The sequence below is a fragment of the Penicillium maclennaniae genome, assembly GCF_028827695.1.
Source record: "Penicillium maclennaniae strain IBT 15551 chromosome Unknown utg000008l:1.0-3552695.0:1.0-3555053.0, whole genome shotgun sequence".
Classification (NCBI taxonomy): Eukaryota; Fungi; Ascomycota; class Eurotiomycetes; order Eurotiales; family Aspergillaceae; genus Penicillium; species Penicillium maclennaniae.
In genome coordinates, this window is record NW_026623220.1 from 592,165 (window position 1) to 610,744 (window position 18,580).

Here is an 18,580-nt window from a genome sequence, read left to right on the forward strand (position 1 = left end):
CCCTTTTGAAACAACATTCAGACAAGTAATGATCTTCAAATTGCTACCTAATCGAAAGCGCCTCCGATTGTGTCCAGACCTAGGTAAACCCATAAAAGATAGAAATTCCAATCCCGATATCCCGAATCATGAAACCATCGCTTGCTCATGTACATCTTAGCATCGTCATTAAGGTCGTAACCAGGCCATCCGGGCAAAAGAGAGTTAAAAGTCAGAATCGGCGCCTCGGCACAGTCCCAAGAAACTCCCGAAAGAAAAGCACCGCCCAATCCTAACCTGGCGACATCCGAGAATTCCAACTCCGCGACCCAAAAGCAAAAAAAGAAAAACGCAGAAAAAATAAGAAGGAGACTATAGGGTAACAAACGGGACACATGCCTGGGGAAAGATGAAACAGCCAGAACTCAATGAGGAGAGGGGAAAGACAAAAACAAAAAAACAAAACTAGGACGCTAGGGTTGATAGCCCACAGGAATCAGCGCAAAGCAGAGGATACAAGGCATCTAGCCGATCCAGAAGACCAAAAAGTCGACGCAAAGTTTTCGAACTTAGAACAGAGTAGTGTTGCTGCGGCTGGTCAAGTGAGGCCGAGCGTGAAGGGGCTTGGGCTTCAGAGTGTCGTCTTTGGAGGCACCACCAATCTTTTGGAAGCCCTGTAAGAGATCAACCCCATCCACCTCGCCACTGTCATTGCTCTCATCAAATAGATGAAATGAGAAGAAGTCGTCCTGGCTAGTATCCCCAAGTCGACCAATACCAGGGAGTTTAGAGGGGGATTCGGGGAACACAGCTGACTTTGACCGACTCAGAGGGGGCATACCCATCCGACTGTTGACGTTGACCGACGTGATATCAGCAAGGGCAGTGCTCCCACTATCAGTCCGAGGACGCTTGACAGAGCGCTTTTCAGGTGAACCATACGTGGCAGATGAAACGTGCTCATCATGCGAATCCGCAAAAACGTCGAAAGTTGTATGGAAATGGTCCTGAGGTGTATAGGATGAATCCTGGAGATTGAACGCAGGGCTCCAGGGCAGATCATCGTCCGCAAGGCCCAGGTGTTTGATGGGAGAGTTGACCATCTGCTGGATCTTTCGGCGATGATTACGAAGGTTGGTGTTTGGAGACACCGAGGGCGGCGGCTTGGCTGGCTTTTTGAACTTGATGATTGGCGTCAACGGAGGGGGTAGCATACTGACAAACTCTCCCCTTAATGGAGAAGAGCCTACAAGAATTCCGGCCTCCTTTCTGTGACCTGGCTGTCCCGGGCTGATATCGTGAGATGAGCTGCGTATCCGTGCAATCTCTTCCTCAGCACGGCCTCGTTTGATGCGCGGCGGCTCGATATCCAAGTCAGAGGTCAAGATATGCCCCGCCTTATTTGGCCTCAAGGCAGATGACTCCAAGGAGGAGAAGTAACCACTGTCATTCATAGTAACAGACTTGCGCTTTCGAGGACGCTGGGCGGGCGTTGGGCCAGCCTGAGTTGGTGTGGGAGGTGTTCCTTGGCGCGCAAAGCGAGGAGGAGCAATGGGAGGCGAGGATCGGAGAGTTGGTGGCGGAGGGGAGGATCGGAGGGGTGCTGTTTGATGCGATAGCAACTGGGTATTCTCATCAGGAGCATCTTCTTGCAGAGCGGGATCAGATGCAGGCAAAGTGGCATCAGACGACAGGTCATCATTGCGAGTGAGTTTTGGTGGAGGCGCGTGCCGAGCGGGAGGGACCATCCAGGTTGTGGTGCTTGCACTCTGCGGCTGGGGAATCAGGTCGCGCTGCGGGACCGCAGGGAGGGGCAAGCTAGACATCGTGGCACGTCGGACTTGCTTGTCCTTCAAGAACTGCATCTCCATGCCGGGCTCGATAGCCCAGTAGTTACCCTTGCCAGGGTCATCCTTAGGGCGCTCCTGCTTAATGAATGCCTTGTTGAGACTCAAATTATGTCGAATGCTGTTCTGCCAGCCAGGATCGCTGTTCTTGTAGTAGGAAAACGTGTCGGAGATCCACTTGTAGATCTGGGCTAACGTCAACCGTCGGTTGGACGCGCGCAAAATGGACATGCCGATCAACGTCGCGTAACTATACGGCGGCTTGGTGCCGTCATCTTCGATGGATGGCATCTCGTGTGGTTCGGGGAGGTGAGAGATGGGAGCGTCTTCGCGCTTTTGCTTCTTCACATATCGCTCTTTCAAGGGTGCGGCTTCCATGAGAGTGCGTTTCATCGGAGCTTTGGCGTCAAAAGTAGGTTCAGGGAAGTCGGCGAAACTGCCATTGGATGGATCTTCCGGGTTTTGATTCTCTTTGGTAGACTCTGGGTTGACACTGGAGAAGGTGGTGAAGAGGGCCGACTGTGGCATGGAGGACTGAGTGTAGATGGGGAAAGACGGCTTCTTGGTAGGAGAGTCGGTGGTGAACATGGGAGGAGCGGGAGCAGAGATTGGGACGAAACCAAGTTTTCTACCGGGATGCGAGCCCTGGGCTGATAGGCCTTTGGTCGGCGATGGCCTGTGCACGGTAGGGTGGAATGGATTTTCAATGGGCTGCAATGGTAGCGGTGAGGGTTGAAGACGAGGCTGCGATTTGATCGCCGAGTGTGCAGATGGGGCCAGGGCCGGGGAATTGTGAGCGCCGAGCGCTGAACGCGTCGATCCCATGGTCTGACAGCAGAGTAGCAGGCAGTCACGTCACTAATCCGCAGTAGGGACTATATGACGCGTCGGAATCACACAGGCAGGCGCGACGTTGGTTCCGATGTGCTGCAATGGGTTCACCAGAGCCGAGCCGACAGTGATAGTGACAGGACTGGACTGGACGAAAAGATGTCCAGTTGGGCCAATTGCAATCCAGAGAAGGGATTCTAGTCAGCTAGCCTCAGGCCGTCATGCAGCTGAACTAGTTGAGATGGCGAACGTTGGGCCACAAAGCGCTAAAGAGACGACTGACACGTCCGATATGACCCAGGCAGGTCGAAGTTGGGGATGTCGCCGTGGTGATGATTTCCCACGAGATGGCTGCAAGATGTTTTAAATGCCCGAGGGATGGTAAATTGGCCAGAAAGCCCAGATGAACAGATGCGCAGATGGGCAGATACGAGTGATGAAAGGCCGAATGGGCCGGGAGCCTGACGTCTAGCAAAGATAATGGGGGAATTTGGTGAGGACAAGATCAGACACGGGAAGGTTCTGGACGTCGCGCCCTTTTGTCCTTTTTTTTAGGCTTCCTTCCTGTCCCCTCGGAGTAAAGACGATGCAGGTTTCCTTTGGAAGTGGGGGAAAAGAGGAGAGTAGACGGGCGCAGATGGCGAGGGTGCAGGGCAGGTATGGCCCATGGTCCATACCCGTCCGGTATGGTATGCACGCGCGCGCGTCACGCGTCTTTTGGTTGGTTTCGAGGTAATAATACGGTCACGGATGACAGTACGACGGTTTCCCAGACGTACGAAGGGATTGGCGCTCCTTGCTCGAGGCATTGGTGATGCGCGGATCTGCTCTTAGTTCAGAATAGTGGACTATGGCTGAAGTATGCGCTCCACTCCGTACTTGCATCTACTTCCCGACTCGATCTTGATCTTGCCAATCTATAAATCTCTTTTTGGACCTTCCCTTGCACTCGACTCTCTTTACCCCATGCGCTAGATTATTATGCTATAACCCAATTCCACCCCCGTCCTATAATTGTTCTATAATTAAATTTGATCGACTCCCCTGATCATCCGCGCTGTGGTATGCGGATGTAACTCTGAGACAGCGGTTGCGTCTCACCCCTTGTTCATCCCAGCCTTCAATAGGCCTATGCGCACCTTGATCTCCTCGACTGAGGTTCATCTCGAGGTTAGTGGCATAGGTACTGCACGAGACTTGCGAATCATCTGCATATAATCTGTAGTCTATAGTCTTAAGCTGTGTAGAATCTTCCCAATGGATGGATGCCCTTGCATGCTCTTTTCAGGAACCCGTTCATGTACATTGTATGCGACAAAAAAAGATACGTCCCTCGAATCTTGAAAAGAGACCTTTTTGTCTAAATCGAAAGAAAAAGTTTGACACAACGCCACGCCCATGCATCGAACAATGAAAAGCATAATGCTCAGTCCCTCCAGCTCCCTTCTAAGAGTCCCTGGAGGTGGATGCACGCCAACTTTTGTCGGAGGAAAAAGAAAAGATGAAGAAGAAGTGGAAACAGAAGAAGCAAAAAGGCAAATGTATAGAAAATAGTGAGGAACCGGCCCAAGGGATATCTAAAACGACAATGATGGTTGTTCACGGGACATCTAGTCCAAGAACGTGAACATGCTTGTATGGATGATATTGAGAGCGCGATCCGCATCCCGCTCTTCAATGACGCAAGAGATGTTGATTTCGCTTGCACCTGCAGGGGGGAAAAAGACGTGCTGGTCAGCTTCATCCTTGAAGGGCAGAACGTGAGGGGTGGTGGAGTGTTGAGGATCGACCCATTGACTCACCTTGCGAAATCATCTCAATGTTCACATGGTTCTCCCCGAGCGTGGTGAACATACGTCCCGCCACACCAACCATATTCTTCATCTGTTTGCCCACCAAGCTGAGAATGGCCATCTCCGGGATAATGTCAACCATTCCGTACTTGCCCAGATCATTGAGGGCGCCCTTCAGGTCATCATCAATGACCTGATATTCATCCCTGCCATTTCCATTCAACAGGGGCACCTCCGAATGCAGAGCCATCGACACGTGGACCTCGCTGGTCGAGATCAGATCGATAGACAGGCGCCATTTGTCCAACACGGAGAAGATACCGGCAAAGAACCCGTGGGACAGCGATCGCTTGTTCGAGTGGACGTTAATTACAAGAATCTTGTGCTTAATGGTCACGGCTGTGGGCCGCTTCGGCTTCTGCATGAAACTGGGGCTGCGCGTGCGGAAGAGGCGAGGATCGTGGCCAGGTGTGGTCCGTTCGAGCTCAGCAGTCGAGTCGGGGAAGATGATGGTGCCTGGGCTCTTCGGGTTCATGACGTTTTTGATGCGGATGGGGATTTTGGCGCGGATGACCTGCTCCATGGTGAAGGGGTGAATCACTTCGGATCCGTAGAAGGTCAATTCGGCGGCTTCGGCGGGCGTGATGGCGTGGAGAAGGCGGGCTGTGGGCACTTTGCGAGGGTCTGCAGTGAAGATTCCATCCACTTCCTTCCAGACTTGGAGCTCCCTCGCATGCGTACCGACAGCAATGAGGGCGGCGCATAGGTCGGTATAGCCACGGCCGATCTGGTCGAGCAATCCACCAGGGATGGTACCAAAATAGCCCGTCATCACAGGGACCCGATGGCCACACTCCTCGACCTTCTTGCCCAGGATGGCAGCCAATTTATTGTAAAAGTCCTGATCAAGACCCTGCGCACCAATGGGGAAATTGATAATCTCGGACAAATCCACATACTGTGAGTCTACCCCGCGGTCCTGCAGCAAGGCGGCCATAAGCCGACAGCTCAGCTTCTCACCCGTACTCATTACCTTGTCCACACAACGGGCACTGATCTCCCCGAGGGTCTGGGCGGCCTCGAGGACCTTGAGGACCCGTTCGCATTCCCCATTGATGTCGGCCACCAATTGATCCTTCAGATCCACTGATTTCAACTGTTCCGCGGCGACTTGGACGTGCTCCAGGCGAACGGCCTCGACGAATTGTTCATACTCCCGTGAATGAGGGTTCTCGGCATCCCGGGCTGCCCGCAGTAACCTAGTAGACAACGCGTTAGAAGATCAGGGATCGAAGTCGACTTTGACGCTTATATATGACTCACCGGTTAGTGGTGCCTTCGGCTTTTGTAGAACTGCTTCGGGCGGAGCAGACCACGGCGACTCGATTGTCCACGAGGCTCGGTCTGTGTGAGGACATTGCTTGTTAGCACAGAGTCACAGGCTATTCCGTCACAGTGGAGCGGGGCGATAACGTACTGGACAACCTGTTCAATTATGTTCAAAGCAAACTTGCCGACGCTGGTGCCGCCAAATTTTTGAACGACCCAGTTGCTATGGACCCCATAGGCCTGAGGATGATCCTGAAGCGACATGGCCGATGATAGAACCCGGGTAAAGAGACAGATGAAGTTCACAACATGCAGATGGAGGGGAAGTAGCGAAAGCGGAGGAGTGGGCCGGCTGTGGCATCCTCATATTTTTATTTCTTTTTCCGGGTGAGTCAGTCAGATTTCATCAAATTGAGTTTTTCCGCCTTCCACTCCAGGCACGCGATATCGGAGATGCTCCGCCAATCACGCCATCGGGGCCGGCTTCCCAAAGCGGAAATGACGTAGATAGACCTGTCCTTGCCCTCGTTCTCTTCCACGTGCTCGTGCCTGAGGCAGAGATGTTGTACTGGACGTGTAGGCGACTTGAGACCTTGGGGCGCCCGGGGGGGGGGGAATCTCCGTTGATTAGCGGGTGCGATCGAATCTGCCATGGCCCGCAATAGAGTGTGGTACCTGACAGATCCAGGAGTAGAGGTACATTGATCCCACGCCATAGAAGCAGGGGAGGCGTTCTGGTCCCAACCGTTTCACAATTTTAGAATTTCGCTTCTATAGGAAGGATCTCTCTGGCTACATGCTTGCAGTGATGGTGCAGGGTTGAATTGAAGGCTCTGGTGATCTGCATGAGTGCTCTGGGATACCCTTTTTTATGTCCAACACCGAGACCTCCCAAGATATATTTCGCCGTAACTTATACCTCGGGCAATTTGAGATATCCCAGAATCACATAATCCACATGCCTAGGGATATTCCAGGGCAAATAGACCCACGGCAGTGGCAGTGCACTTGCACGAAATGACGCTGGCTTTCACCCAGTAGATGAAGCCAGTGTGCTGCGGCAGGGTGTACTTCCCCGGTGACTCGAGCGAAGGTGGGTCCGCGACCGCGCCGAAATATCCTTTTCGTCCAACTCTACAGATCGGCATCTTGGAGCAACAGTTCAAGATTAGTCTGGTTTCTGTGCACGAATAGTGACCATTGGTGACAGGTGACACGTCGAAACTCATATTTTACTTCCTAGCAAGAGTATCCGTTTTGCGAATGGCAGCATCGACCATCGTTGCCTAGATCAAATGGCCGACCACGATACACCAAGCTGCCCATTTTGCCCGTTCACTGATTCGGATGCCACGTTTGTCTCAGCGCATATCGATTACTGTCATCCCGAGGCTGCTGCCGGCTCAGCCGTCCAGGATTCAGACGCCCTCGATGCCAGTCTATCGCCATTATCGCCACCTGTAGAGGATGCCACAGATAAATATGTGGACTGTCCTCAAGGCTGTGGAGAAATAGTCACGGCCGCTGAACTCTCGAATCATCTGGACTTGCATATCGCAGAAGGGATGGCGCTGGATGACGATGGCGCTGGCCAGAGTCTCTTTCCGGAAAATCTAGTCTCCAGCGAACACGACCTCTCAGACGAGGACGAATCGTTAGCCCCCGCGGAGACTCGAAAGGGCGGCAAGCGAAGCAACGATCGATGGTTGGCCAAAGCGGGTTCCTCTAAGTCAGGCCGTGCGCGGAGTCCCTCAAGTACAGTGGGCCCAGATGGCGCGAAGAGGCTCGGAGTCAGTGTCCATTTTTCGAGCTGCAATCTGTAATGGAACATTGGCTAACACCGAGATCATTAGCGCGCCGAGCTGGGCCCTCATGCGCATGAGAAGAATATGCCTTCGTGGCTAAAGAAGATGCTGGAGAAAGGTGGTCGAACCACAAAACAAACCCAGATCACACCGGATGGGAAGCTCGCAAGACACTCGCGAGTCGAGAATGAGACAGAACACCTCATACCAGTCATTGCGAATCTCTGCGAGCAAGACAAGTCTGTTGAACGCGCTTTTCTTTGTAGCCCCATGGTCCGCCACGTCTGCAAAATGCCTCGCGAGGGCGGGTTCTGTGGCTATCGCAATATACAAATGCTAATTTCTTACGTTACGAAAGCTCGAGCTCCAGGCCATGAACATTTTCCGAGGGGTGTCCCCACGATCCTCGAGATACAAGATATGATCGAGCAAGCCTGGGATATGGGATTCAACAGCACTGGAAGAACCGAAACTGGAGGAATCAAAGGCACTCGAAAATTCATCGGAACACCCGAGGTGGAGCTCTCCAGACAAAGAATTGGATATTTGCTGACCATCGCACAGGCACAAGCTCTCTTTATGAGTCTTGGTATCCAGTCAGGCTCACTCCATCAACAAGGCTTTGTATGCAACTAACTCCATCTAGCTGTGACGCGAGTAGCTTGGCAGAGTCAAAAGACATGCGAGCCTGCGACGCCCTGTATATTGATGTAGCTGCCTATTTCCGAGCAGTATGTTCGCTCGATGCCACGGAGAAGGTTTTCAAGACCGATCTGCCGCCAATATACTTCCAACACCAAGGTAAGACCCTGTGAATTTCTTCCACCAACCTCAGAGACTGTACCTAACCTCAGACATAGGCCATTCAATGACTATCGTGGGCTTTGAGATTCGCGATAACGGCAGTGCCAATCTGCTGGTTTTCGATCCGATGTTCAAGACGTCTCCTGGAGTCCAGCGTCTCATCGGGTCATCAGCCAGGTCTGACAACCCGGCTCGTCTACTCAAAGCTTACCGGCGGGGATCTTCTTATTTGCAAAAGTACAAACTTTTCGAGCTCCTCAAGTAAGTCACAATGAATCTCCGGAGGTTTCGAGGTACTCATGATTGTAGGTTGTGCAAACACGATCCAGCTCGAACTACCAAGTCATGAGATCAAAGAACAGCATGTCATTGAAGTAAGCGAGCATATTAAAGGATTAGATACATACTTTGTTTTGGTCATTTCACAAGCATTAAAGTACATAGCTTGAGTACATAGCTTGAGTACATAGCTTGAGTACATAGCTTGAGTACTTAGCTTGAGTACATTATGATTTTCTTTCATATTGATAGTTACGACTTGAAGTGGGTATACCCTGGATCAGCCACTGCGATAAGATAACCGGGGGGGCAATGTTAGTCCGGGATATTATTTCGTCTGGGGAATCCCGTCTTCTTTGTCCCTTCCCTCAGATCTAACCCTTGTTGTCTTTCGTTTCTTTGACGCTGTCACAAATAATGCGACGCGCCCCGAATGTAATTGTCACCGGCACCCCCGGAGTGGGCAAGACCGTGCACTGCGAGCAGCTGGCGCAGGATCTCGGGCTCAAGCACCTGTCCGTGAACCAGGTCGCCAAGGACCGCGATTGTTACGAAGAATACGACGAAGAGCGCAAGAGCTGGGTCGTTGATGACGATAAAGTATGTTTGCCGGATTGCGACTGTGGTGTGACACTCGTGCAGCATGGGCGGGAGTTTTTTTTTTCCCTGCCCGCATTGCTTTGGTGGGGTCAAACGGTCTCGAAGTTCTAGAGTGTCTTGCGCAGAAGCTGACTCGATCTGGGATATAGCTGCTAGATGCCATCGAGGACGAGGTGCTACAGGGTGGGTATCTCATTGATTGGCACGCCTGCGACATGTTCCCCAAGTCCTGGATCGATCTTGTCGTTGTTCTCCGCTGTCCGCAGACATCAGTCCTCTACGACCGTCTTTCTTCGAGGTATGGCATGTTACTTTCTCACATTCATGCAGATCTAACCAGTGCATTCCTAGGGGCTACCACGAAGAGAAATTACAAGAGAATCTCGACGCCGAGATCTTCGGTGTCCTACTCGAAGAAGCACGCGAATCGTACGACGAGGAAATTGTCGTGGAGCTGAACAGCGAACAGGACTCCGACGTCGAGGCCAATTGCGCGAGGATCTCACAATGGGTACAAAACTGGAAGGACCAGCACGCGGAATGAACTCAAGCCTTTGTCTTTCTCTATGATCTGCTGTATCTATCTATACCCAACGCCACCATTTTACTGTTGTCCTTCGGCCAGCCAGTGCTGGAACTTGACCAGAGCCTTGTACCGATGGGAAACCCGGTTCTGATAGGTCATTAGTTCTGGTCGCAACGCTGGTGTGGATCCAAAAGCGATTGTTTACCTTTGCCTCTTTGTCCATCTCGGCGTAGGTCTTTCCCTCGTACTCGAAGATGGGATCCCAACCTGAAAGGCCCCAAATTAGTAGATGAAGTTGCCGCAAAAGATTCCTAGACACATACCGAAGTTGGTCGGGCCTCGCGGCCGCACAATAGTTCCCTGCGTAGAATTAATTTCGAGCCCGCAGTCGATTCTTCATAGAGGCTTGACTCACTTCGGTACGTCCCTGGAACAGAATGGGCTCGGCTCCAGGACCCCGGCAAAAGGCAAAGGTGCATACGGCTTCGGCGGACCGATTGTCGAACCCATCAAGCATCTTGTTCAGCCCTTCGAGACCCAAGGATTCCATGAAGGATTTACTAATTTGGAACTTAGCTGCCGAGGGAAGGCGCCGTGACGGGGAGAACTTCCTTACATGTAGGGTCCGGGCAGGCCCTTCAGAGCGTGGAATTCCAGCGCAGTATCTTCTGTCAAGGCCGGGCCATTGATCTAAATTTTTTCCAGAATGAGCTTCAACTTGCGGAAGCGACTTCAATCGAACATACAGTCTCGGCAGCCCGACGGGCCTTTTCTTTCGCGATATCTTCGATCGTGCCTTGGATTTCCGGCACATCCACGGCCTGACTGTCGACCTCGATGACGTTCCCAAGAATGGCGCGTACCTCGGTGAGCTTGTTCCTGTTGCCAGTGATGAAATTGACTTTGGTCAGGGTCATGATGGCGTTTTGGAGGTGTTGCCGGGAGTTGTAAGATGAGTTGAGTTGGCTCCACCGCATTCCCCACGGGAGGATACCGCTCAACCCGTGCATTGATTTACACACTACACACAGCTAGACTGTAAACTATTTCATTGAACAGAGTCATATGCAGCACTGTATTGCAAAACCCGAGTCCACTCAGGCATATGGTCGTGGTGAGATTTCACCGGTCGTAATCCGTAGCTCACAGAAAAATTCAACGTCTAATATACAGATCTACTCCTCCAGAACCCCGTTATCGATTTCGAGCTTCTCTTGTTGCGCCATCGCCTGCGCCGACACAATTTCCGCCAGTCGTTTCAGACGCGGCGTCTGAAGCCCTGATAGGTAGTTAGTAAGAGGCATGCGAGGAAGCGTAGGTGGAAAAAATGTCGTCACGTACAAGATGGAGTGTATGTCTCCAGGGCCGTGATGACCCTGGGCTCGGCGATCTCATAGGGACCGCTGTCTTCCATATCCACCGGAGTCAGCAAAAGAACGTCACTCTTCTCCGTGACCCGGGAAGCAACGGCCTTCATAATCTCGCCGTTAATAGGCTGTTCGTAGTCCGCGACGAGGTACTGGTTGAGAAGCTTCTGAATTTGGTTCGGGGAGAGCCTGAACAAATTGTTCGTCAATATCGTACCACACACAACGGACGTTAATTCGACTTACATCCAGCAGATATCTTGAATGATTTCAATATCATTCAAAGTAGCCTTCTTAAGCTGAAGAAGCTTAGTCGCTTGCTGTGAGGGTGTAAGTAAAGACGTAAGACCTCAAAGAATATTTGGGCCGGAAAACTATACCATCAGATGCTCCAGCTGTAGCGTTCCCTCTGGCATGTCATGGCTCTTGCACCACTCCTCAATACGGGTAATGTTGTAATTGATCTGGAGACCCCGCTTCCACGACAGGAAGTTTCGTCGCATGAGAAGGTCATTAAACGCCGTCACACCGACCAGCCGCAGAAGCTCTGTAACAGTCTGCGTGATGATGGTGTCCTCCAGGTAAAACGCCTTCATTGCTCTATACACGCCATTCAGAAGGCTCAGCAGATTGTCCATGCTATATGCTGGGTTGTTGTTCGAGGGCAAAAGCTTGCCGAGAAAACGGTTCGTCTCGCTAGTAACGAAACCAGGTAGTGATTGCGACTCAATGATAGCCGGGACAATCATTTTGTACAGTTTCTTCTTCAACACCTTCATCCATGTGTGGTAGATGTTGAACTCCAAGCTCTCCAGATCATGCTTCACAATTTCCAAAAGACGATCATACTCGTAGTTATCGGTCTTCTGGGCTTCGTACCAATCCTCAGCCAGGAACACAAACGACAACATTTCGTGCACGTTCGATAGCCAGAAAGCGCCAGGGTTGACAGCGTCATCACCATCATGCTGCATGACTTCTTGCTGGATCGACTGCATGACGTTGGCCAGGAAGCGCTCGGATTCCTTCACGAAACCGTTGTTCCACATCTCGGAGGTAACCAGATTGATCAAGTACGCAGGGAACAAGACTTCCTTTTCGGTCGGAGGTGGGGTAGAGCTGGGAAGGGGAATCTTCAGATTGCGAATGAGGCCCATGGTGACCTCCTCATTCAAGTCTTCCTCTTCGGACAACAAGTTCTCGAGCTCTGCCTCGACCGAATCCAGACCTGGGGCGATCGCTGCGCCTGAGCGAGCCGCACCAGGACCAGGGATAGCCATCGATACTGGGCGTGGGTTGTAAGCCCCACTGAAGCGATCGGTATCGATCTTTTCTGCACCGGCGCTGCGTCGCTTGGGCTTGGGCTTCTTGGAAGATACCAAGTTGATCAAGCTGCTGGCGGCAGCCGGAGCTGCACTACCATTGGGCAAATCGCCATTGAACCCATTGACCGGCACGGATCGCTTGGCAACCTCCAGCTGTTCCTCCAATTCCGAGACGCGTTGACGAAGAGCAGACTTTTCCTTCTCATGGTCGCCGTCGAGCACCTTGAGGCGCTCTAGCTCCTCATTGGTCACACGAAGTGCCTCGCGGGAGACTCTCTCCTCCTCTTGGAGACGCTTGATGGTGGCCTGAGCTTCAGCGTGACTTTGTTGGATCTTACTCATCTCCTCCTCAACGGCCTCTAGGCGCGCTGCTGTGATCCCGGCCTGATTGGCCTCGGCCTGGAGTTCTTTGGCACGGGCTTCCAGGGTGTTGTGTCTGGTCCGCCATGATTTCAGCTGAGTTTCGTAATTCTCGAGCTGGGAGACCAAGGACTTGTTTTCACGCTTCAGTGACTCCAAGTACTGTGTAAGCTCCACGACTTTGTTCTCAAGCTTGTAGGAGATCTGCTTCAGATCACGTGCTTCCTCACGCAGGGACTTGTAGATCTTCCTAGCCTGCTTACGTCGCCACAAGTTCTGAACAATGACCACTTTGTGGCGATACTGTCGCCAAGAACGTAGTTGACGCCATGAGCGGAAAGCCCGTTGAATGACCTTGGCGGCATTACCATTGATAGAGTCCATGATGTTTCGTCGGCAAAGGAAACCCTTCGTAACGGACTGGAACAGGATGAAATTCCGTCGAATCTCGTTGTACCGTTTCCTGTCCTTCGACCCGCGCCAGACTCTTTGAATCGTGGTAGCAGCCTTTGTTCGACGAATCTCCTGGGCCTGCTGCCTTGCTAAAAATCCACGAATAAAGGCTTGCGTGGTGAGAATAGATTCGCGTGCCTCCAGATAGCGGCGGCGGTAGTACTTGCATCGCAGGTTCTTCTGGATCATAATGGCACACTCGTTCAGTCTCGACGTGCGTAGGTTCTCTAAGAAGGCGAGCATGCCAGCCCGGAAGAAGATCTTGGTGAGACCCAGCTGGTACTTGTCCTGTTTTTGGTGGCTGGCATCACCCAGTGCCTTGCGAAGAATGGCATGACACATGTCTCGGATTTCCGAGGTCCACTGGGAAGAATGGCAAAGCATGTAGTAGCGAATAGCAAATTCCTCGTATGTCCACCGAGTGGGATATCCTGCAGTACTGATTCTCACAGTCTCGAGGACACCGCAAGCTCTCAGCTGACTGAGGACCATTGGCCCCTCGAACTTCCAGGCTTCCTTGGCTTCATTGGGCTTAATGCAACGGATGTAATGCACCTCTGTAGAATTGATCGTGCCCATCAGCTCGATCAAAGAGGACTTGAAAATCCCTCCAAGCGTGGGCTTACGGTTGACGGCAACACCAATGCGACGGCCCGGGGCTGCTGCAACCGCTTTGGATGAAACCGCTGCCGAGTCCTTGTCGCGCACTGCAGCGGCAGTGTCAAGTATCTCTTTGATGAACCCATTGGATGAGTTACGCAAGACCTCCAGGTGCTCGTCGGGAACGGTGTCGCGGTTCTTTTCGATAAAGCCGTCGGACTCGTACGTGACATCAACAGCATAATGGCAAACAGTAAACGCAGACTTGCCGAAGCGAGGCTTCTTGTAAAATTTCTGCTTATCGGCAGCAAAGTGATGATGAAGCTTGGTGACAAATTGCTCATCAGAGCCCATGGGAAGGCGCGACTCTTCATCAAGCAGCGCCAGAATTCCAAGCTTTGCCTCGATCAAGTCTATACACGGCTGATTGTCCGAGAAATCAATGAAGGTCCAGTCAATTTCTTCACGAACGTATTCTTCTTGCTCGAGTTTGAAGACGTGCTGGTTGAATTCCTGCTGCAGCTTTTCGTTCGCGTAGTTGATACAGAACTGCTCAAAGGAGTTCTTGGCGAAGTGCTCGAAACCATAGATATCCAGCACGCCAATGAAGGTAACAACCCTGCCGAGGACCTCATCAGTAGCCAATCCACGGTTAATCTTGTCCACCAGCCAGTCGAAAAGACTAGAGTAGATGAACTTAGCAACTGAGTCTCGGACCACAAGGGCTTGCTGCTGGGTGAGATTGGAAGTAATCTTTTCGCCTCGAGTGATGAGCTGTTTCTTGACAATCCACTTGGCAAACTCGGTGGCATCAATTCCAAGCATATCACAAGCACGCACAAGCGACGGCTCCGATGACGACAGTGACGATTCTGTGCGAGTCGCAGTAATCTTCACGTTACCGAGTTGCAGCAAAGCGGCAAGAATCCGGAAAATTTCAGTCTGATCATGCTGAGACACCCCGATGGTGGCCAGCGATTTCCTGGTCGCATCGAATTCGGCCTTGTCGTCAACACCTTCAATGATTGGGGTACCACCCTGGTTGAGATACTCGAAGTCTTCGACCGGCAACAGACCTAGCTCCTGCTTCTCCTCGTCGGTGGCACCAGCCACTAGTTGGTAGAAAATGTGGTAGTTGCGCTCCTTCAGAGGCTGGAACACAAGTCTCGAGCGCTCAAGCAAGTAGGTCCGGATCTTGGCACCGATGATGTTGGTCTTATCGTCGAACATGATCTCGATGTATTTACCGAATCGGGACGAATTGTCATTTCGGGTGGTTTTGGCATTGCCAAACGCTTCCATGACCGGGTTCGTAGCGAGAATCTGTTCTTCCGTCTCACTGATCGCGTCCGCTCGGCTCGTCGTGTATTTTCCAGGTTGATCCGAGGACTCACGAGTCGCAAAGTACCGCATGATGTATTTGGCACTCACGGTCTTACCAGCTCCTGATTCACCAGAGACAACGATTGTCTGGTTCTTTCCATCGCGAAGCATGTCGCTATTTGTGTGTATCTGTTAGCAGATATTTCATCAAGAGACATAGCTAAGAACGAAAGGTAGCGCTTACGCAAAAGCCTCCTCTGCAATGGCAAACAGATGTGGTGCCTGCGATGCACGCTGCTTGCCAGCGTAGACCTGCACCATTTGCGGCACATAGAGGGAGTCTACACGCGCGAATGGGTTGGTTGCGATCAGGACAATACCACTGTAAGTATATATCTCTTTCTGGGCATAGCGGAGCTTTATAGCCTGCAGGACTTCAAAGCCGTCAGCTGAGGGAACAAGGTAATGGGCTGTTTGCGGGACGAACCAGCAGGCTCATTCAAATGGGACAGATTGGTCAGGTCCTCGCTTGCCTCTAACATGGCAGGGTTCATCAATGGCGGCAGATTCGAGTTGTTATCGACCTGCAGCTCGGCCTGCGTGGTCTCCACGGTTTTTGTCTGTTTATATCATGACTCCGATCAGTATTTGTCCAGTCTTTTGCTCCAGCCCAGCGGCGCTATGGGCAAAGAGACTCACCTCGCCATTCTCAAGCTCAAATACCAGCTGCACCTTCTCTCCATCCACCAGCTTCTCCTTGACCTCGGAGGCCACCCAGCCCTCTGTCGGGTCGGGTTGCCAGGCCCTTGTGCCGACCTCATAGATATGCGCCATGGAACCGGTGTCCGACAGCAGTGTCGAATGTAATCAAGGATCGAAGAGAAAGACGTAGGGCAGGAAAGCGTCTAAAGAATGCCGGATGGAAGGTTCGGGGGAATCGGGTACAAGGGGATAGGGTAAATCAATCACAGTCGCAAACGAGCAGTCCAAAGACAAGGGGTCTCACGGTGACCCCTCATCGGCTCATACTTCGAAAGAAGGGGAAAAGAAGGGAAAAGAAAAGAAAGTCTTTGAAGGTTGTGAGGAGGAATCACTTGTAACAGCTGGCTATTTAGCGAGAGAGCCCCTGAGCTTTTGGGAAGCAGTTGGGGGTGCCGCGCCACACCCCACAGCCCTGTCACCGCCATCCGTTTCAGCTCTGCTCTGCTTCTGCTTCTGCTTGTGCTCGTGTTTGTGCTTCTACTACACATATGCGTCTAGTGGATGAGTTTCCGAAAGTCGAAAACCGACATTATCATGGGGCAATTGTAAGATTTAGCACCATTATCTGGGTATCCCTACCTATCGCAGGTGTCCGAATATACAGAATGATACAGAAAGATACCTACCACCTCCCAGCAAGACATGGTCCGTCAAAGTGGCCCTGGTCTAGCTTCTTGTTAATATATTCGATGTGAGAAGCTTTCGTGGATACTATGGGTATCGCTCTGGATTCAGCAGCTCTTCTGAGTTTCTAATCAAGCAAATAGCATAGGTTCATCACACCTACAGACTACCATAGAAGCACAGGCTACACCTACTCCTGAATGAATCAACGAAAAAAAAAAAACAAGGTCGTGTCTATCGCCAGTGCCCTCTCGACAACCCAGGGGCTGGAGGCGAATATTACACACTGATTATGCCGATTGATTGGGAAGTATTAGGTAGACAGGGGACATGGAAAAATTTCACGCAGTGCAGGGAGACAAAGGCATCAGTGAGAAAAAGAAAACGTAGCAAAATAACATCAACGAGTAATTCCATGAAGCATTGAGGTCTGGGGCCGGAGCGGCTAAACTTTTTTTCTTTCTTAGTTTTGCTTGCACTCGGCAGCCTCCTTCTTGGGCTTGGAGCTTCCGTCCTGGAGGGCAGTTAGCTTTTGAACAGAGGAAAACGAGATAAGGTTAGATGAATGTACCTCTTCATCCGAGTCATCCTCAACGTCACGGTCAGATCCTCGCTCGTCATCATCCTCGTCCTCATCCTCGTCCTCGTCCTCGTCCTCGTCTTCATCCTCGAACTCATCGGGCATCTCATCGCCCAGCTCTTCGAACTGAAGAGCCTCACCGGTAAACCAGTCGATCGCACGGGGGATCAGCTTCTCCTTAATGTCCTCGCCCAATTGGTAGTCCAGTTCCAGACGCTCTTCAATATCGCTGGCGACGGACTCGTCGTCATCGGTGGGGGGGTTGCGGGGAGAGAAAAAGTTGAAGAAGGATTCGGTAGGCACGCTGATCTTGACAACGCGGGTCTGCTTGGTGTCTAATGAAGCTCGTTAGTAATAAAGAGAAACATGAGAAGGATCCCACATACTCTTGTTGCGCTGCTTCTTGCTCTCGAGGCGAAGAGTCAAGTCCTGGTCGGCCTTCCACTCGATCTTGGAACCCTCGGCGTGATCGTAGATGAAGTCACCGCCGTATCCGTTCTCGTCCTTGTAGTAGTAGGTCTTGGAAATAGTCTTGTTGGTGAAGAACTCGTTCTCGGAGAACTCGAAAATGAGGCGGAATCCGGGTCGGTCAAGGTACTCCATACGAATGTCAGTGAGGTGCTTGAGGGCCTCCTCATCCCGCTCGGTGATCATCTCTGCAAGAGAGATCTGGTTCTTCATGGCAGACAGCCAGAACTCGGGGATACCGCTCGTGGACTCGCTCTCGTCCTTCTTCTCTTCCTCGATCTCCTTGGTCTCTTCTTCCTCTTCTTCCTCATCCTCCTTTCCGGCCTCTACCTCGCTTTCGGTCGGCTCGACACCACCGTTCACGATCGTGGATCGACGTTGGTACAGCGGGGTAAACTTGGCAAAGTACTTCTTCTCGAGCTCCAGCACCTCTTCCTGGAACTGAGCCTCGAGCTTGGCGTGCTCCTTCTGGATTCCCTTTAAGCCGGCGACACGGCGGCGGACAACTGGGGGGAGAGATTCGATGTAGCCCGATGAGCGACCAACGAGCTGACCCAGCTTGCCCTGGATCATGGAGACAAGAGCCGGGTTGCGGGCGAAGAGCGAAGCGGCAGCAGCGGTATCCAGATTTTCTGCAGGGTAGCGGTCAGCGATGAGGCGACCATAAGAAGAGGGTTAGGAAGGTTTTGGGGAGAGGAACCCTCCAGGAAAGTCACATACCTTCCTTGATGCTGGAAACACCAGGCTGCTGGGCGTGGGAGGAGATCGGGGCGTTGTTAGCCGGCGTGTTTTGCGGGGTCCTTTTTTCAGTCAGTGTTTTTTCAAGCGGTCTAAGAAGGAAAAGTCTTACGGAGCGACCGGGAAATCGGCCTTCTTATTCCTGATGGGCTCAGACATGATGGTATGGGGTGGGGGAATGGTGGAA

The 18,580-nt window shown here is 51.9% G+C and overlaps 7 protein-coding genes across 7 annotated transcripts; 2 read left to right on the plus strand and 5 right to left on the minus strand.

Annotated features, from left to right (window-relative positions):
• Nucleotides 1-548: 548 nt before the first annotated feature.
• On the minus strand, nt 549-2,651 carry N7477_009225 (forkhead box transcription factor; the record flags this gene model as incomplete). The annotated part of the gene is made up of 1 exon (XM_056970886.1): nt 549-2,651. One exon carries the CDS (start codon nt 2,649-2,651, stop codon nt 549-551), a length of 2,103 nt encoding a protein of 700 aa, XP_056817865.1.
• Nucleotides 2,652-4,267: 1,616 nt separating this feature from the next.
• Nucleotides 4,268-6,043, minus strand: N7477_009226 (aspartate kinase; the record flags this gene model as incomplete). Its single annotated transcript, XM_056970887.1, has 4 exons — nt 4,268-4,365; nt 4,460-5,709; nt 5,774-5,854; nt 5,928-6,043. The coding sequence occupies 4 exons, from the start codon at nt 6,041-6,043 to the stop codon at nt 4,268-4,270; spliced, it is 1,545 nt and encodes a 514-aa protein (XP_056817866.1).
• Nucleotides 6,044-7,074: 1,031 nt separating this feature from the next.
• N7477_009227 (C78 family peptidase) lies at nt 7,075-8,653 on the plus strand (the record flags this gene model as incomplete). Its single annotated transcript, XM_056970888.1, has 4 exons — nt 7,075-7,569; nt 7,633-8,180; nt 8,231-8,385; nt 8,445-8,653. 4 exons carry the CDS (start codon nt 7,075-7,077, stop codon nt 8,651-8,653), a joined length of 1,407 nt encoding a protein of 468 aa, XP_056817867.1.
• Nucleotides 8,654-9,084: 431 nt separating this feature from the next.
• N7477_009228 (nucleoside triphosphates FAP7) lies at nt 9,085-9,811 on the plus strand (the record flags this gene model as incomplete). Its single annotated transcript, XM_056970889.1, has 3 exons — nt 9,085-9,267; nt 9,417-9,565; nt 9,619-9,811. The coding sequence occupies 3 exons, from the start codon at nt 9,085-9,087 to the stop codon at nt 9,809-9,811; spliced, it is 525 nt and encodes a 174-aa protein (XP_056817868.1).
• Nucleotides 9,812-9,871: 60 nt separating this feature from the next.
• Nucleotides 9,872-10,803, minus strand: N7477_009229 (non-canonical purine NTP pyrophosphatase; the record flags this gene model as incomplete). The annotated part of the gene is made up of 6 exons (XM_056970890.1): nt 9,872-9,940; nt 9,999-10,060; nt 10,117-10,153; nt 10,209-10,353; nt 10,410-10,483; nt 10,540-10,803. The coding sequence occupies 6 exons, from the start codon at nt 10,801-10,803 to the stop codon at nt 9,872-9,874; spliced, it is 651 nt and encodes a 216-aa protein (XP_056817869.1).
• Nucleotides 10,804-10,968: 165 nt separating this feature from the next.
• On the minus strand, nt 10,969-16,055 carry N7477_009230 (type V myosin; the record flags this gene model as incomplete). The annotated part of the gene is made up of 7 exons (XM_056970891.1): nt 10,969-11,072; nt 11,135-11,349; nt 11,407-11,480; nt 11,541-15,396; nt 15,466-15,655; nt 15,709-15,841; nt 15,921-16,055. 7 exons carry the CDS (start codon nt 16,053-16,055, stop codon nt 10,969-10,971), a joined length of 4,707 nt encoding a protein of 1,568 aa, XP_056817870.1.
• Nucleotides 16,056-17,070: 1,015 nt separating this feature from the next.
• On the minus strand, nt 17,071-18,552 carry nap1 (histone chaperone NAP1; the record flags this gene model as incomplete). Its single annotated transcript, XM_056970892.1, has 5 exons — nt 17,071-17,121; nt 17,179-17,522; nt 17,574-18,287; nt 18,376-18,455; nt 18,506-18,552. 5 exons carry the CDS (start codon nt 18,550-18,552, stop codon nt 17,071-17,073), a joined length of 1,236 nt encoding a protein of 411 aa, XP_056817871.1.
• Nucleotides 18,553-18,580: the final 28 nt, after the last annotated feature.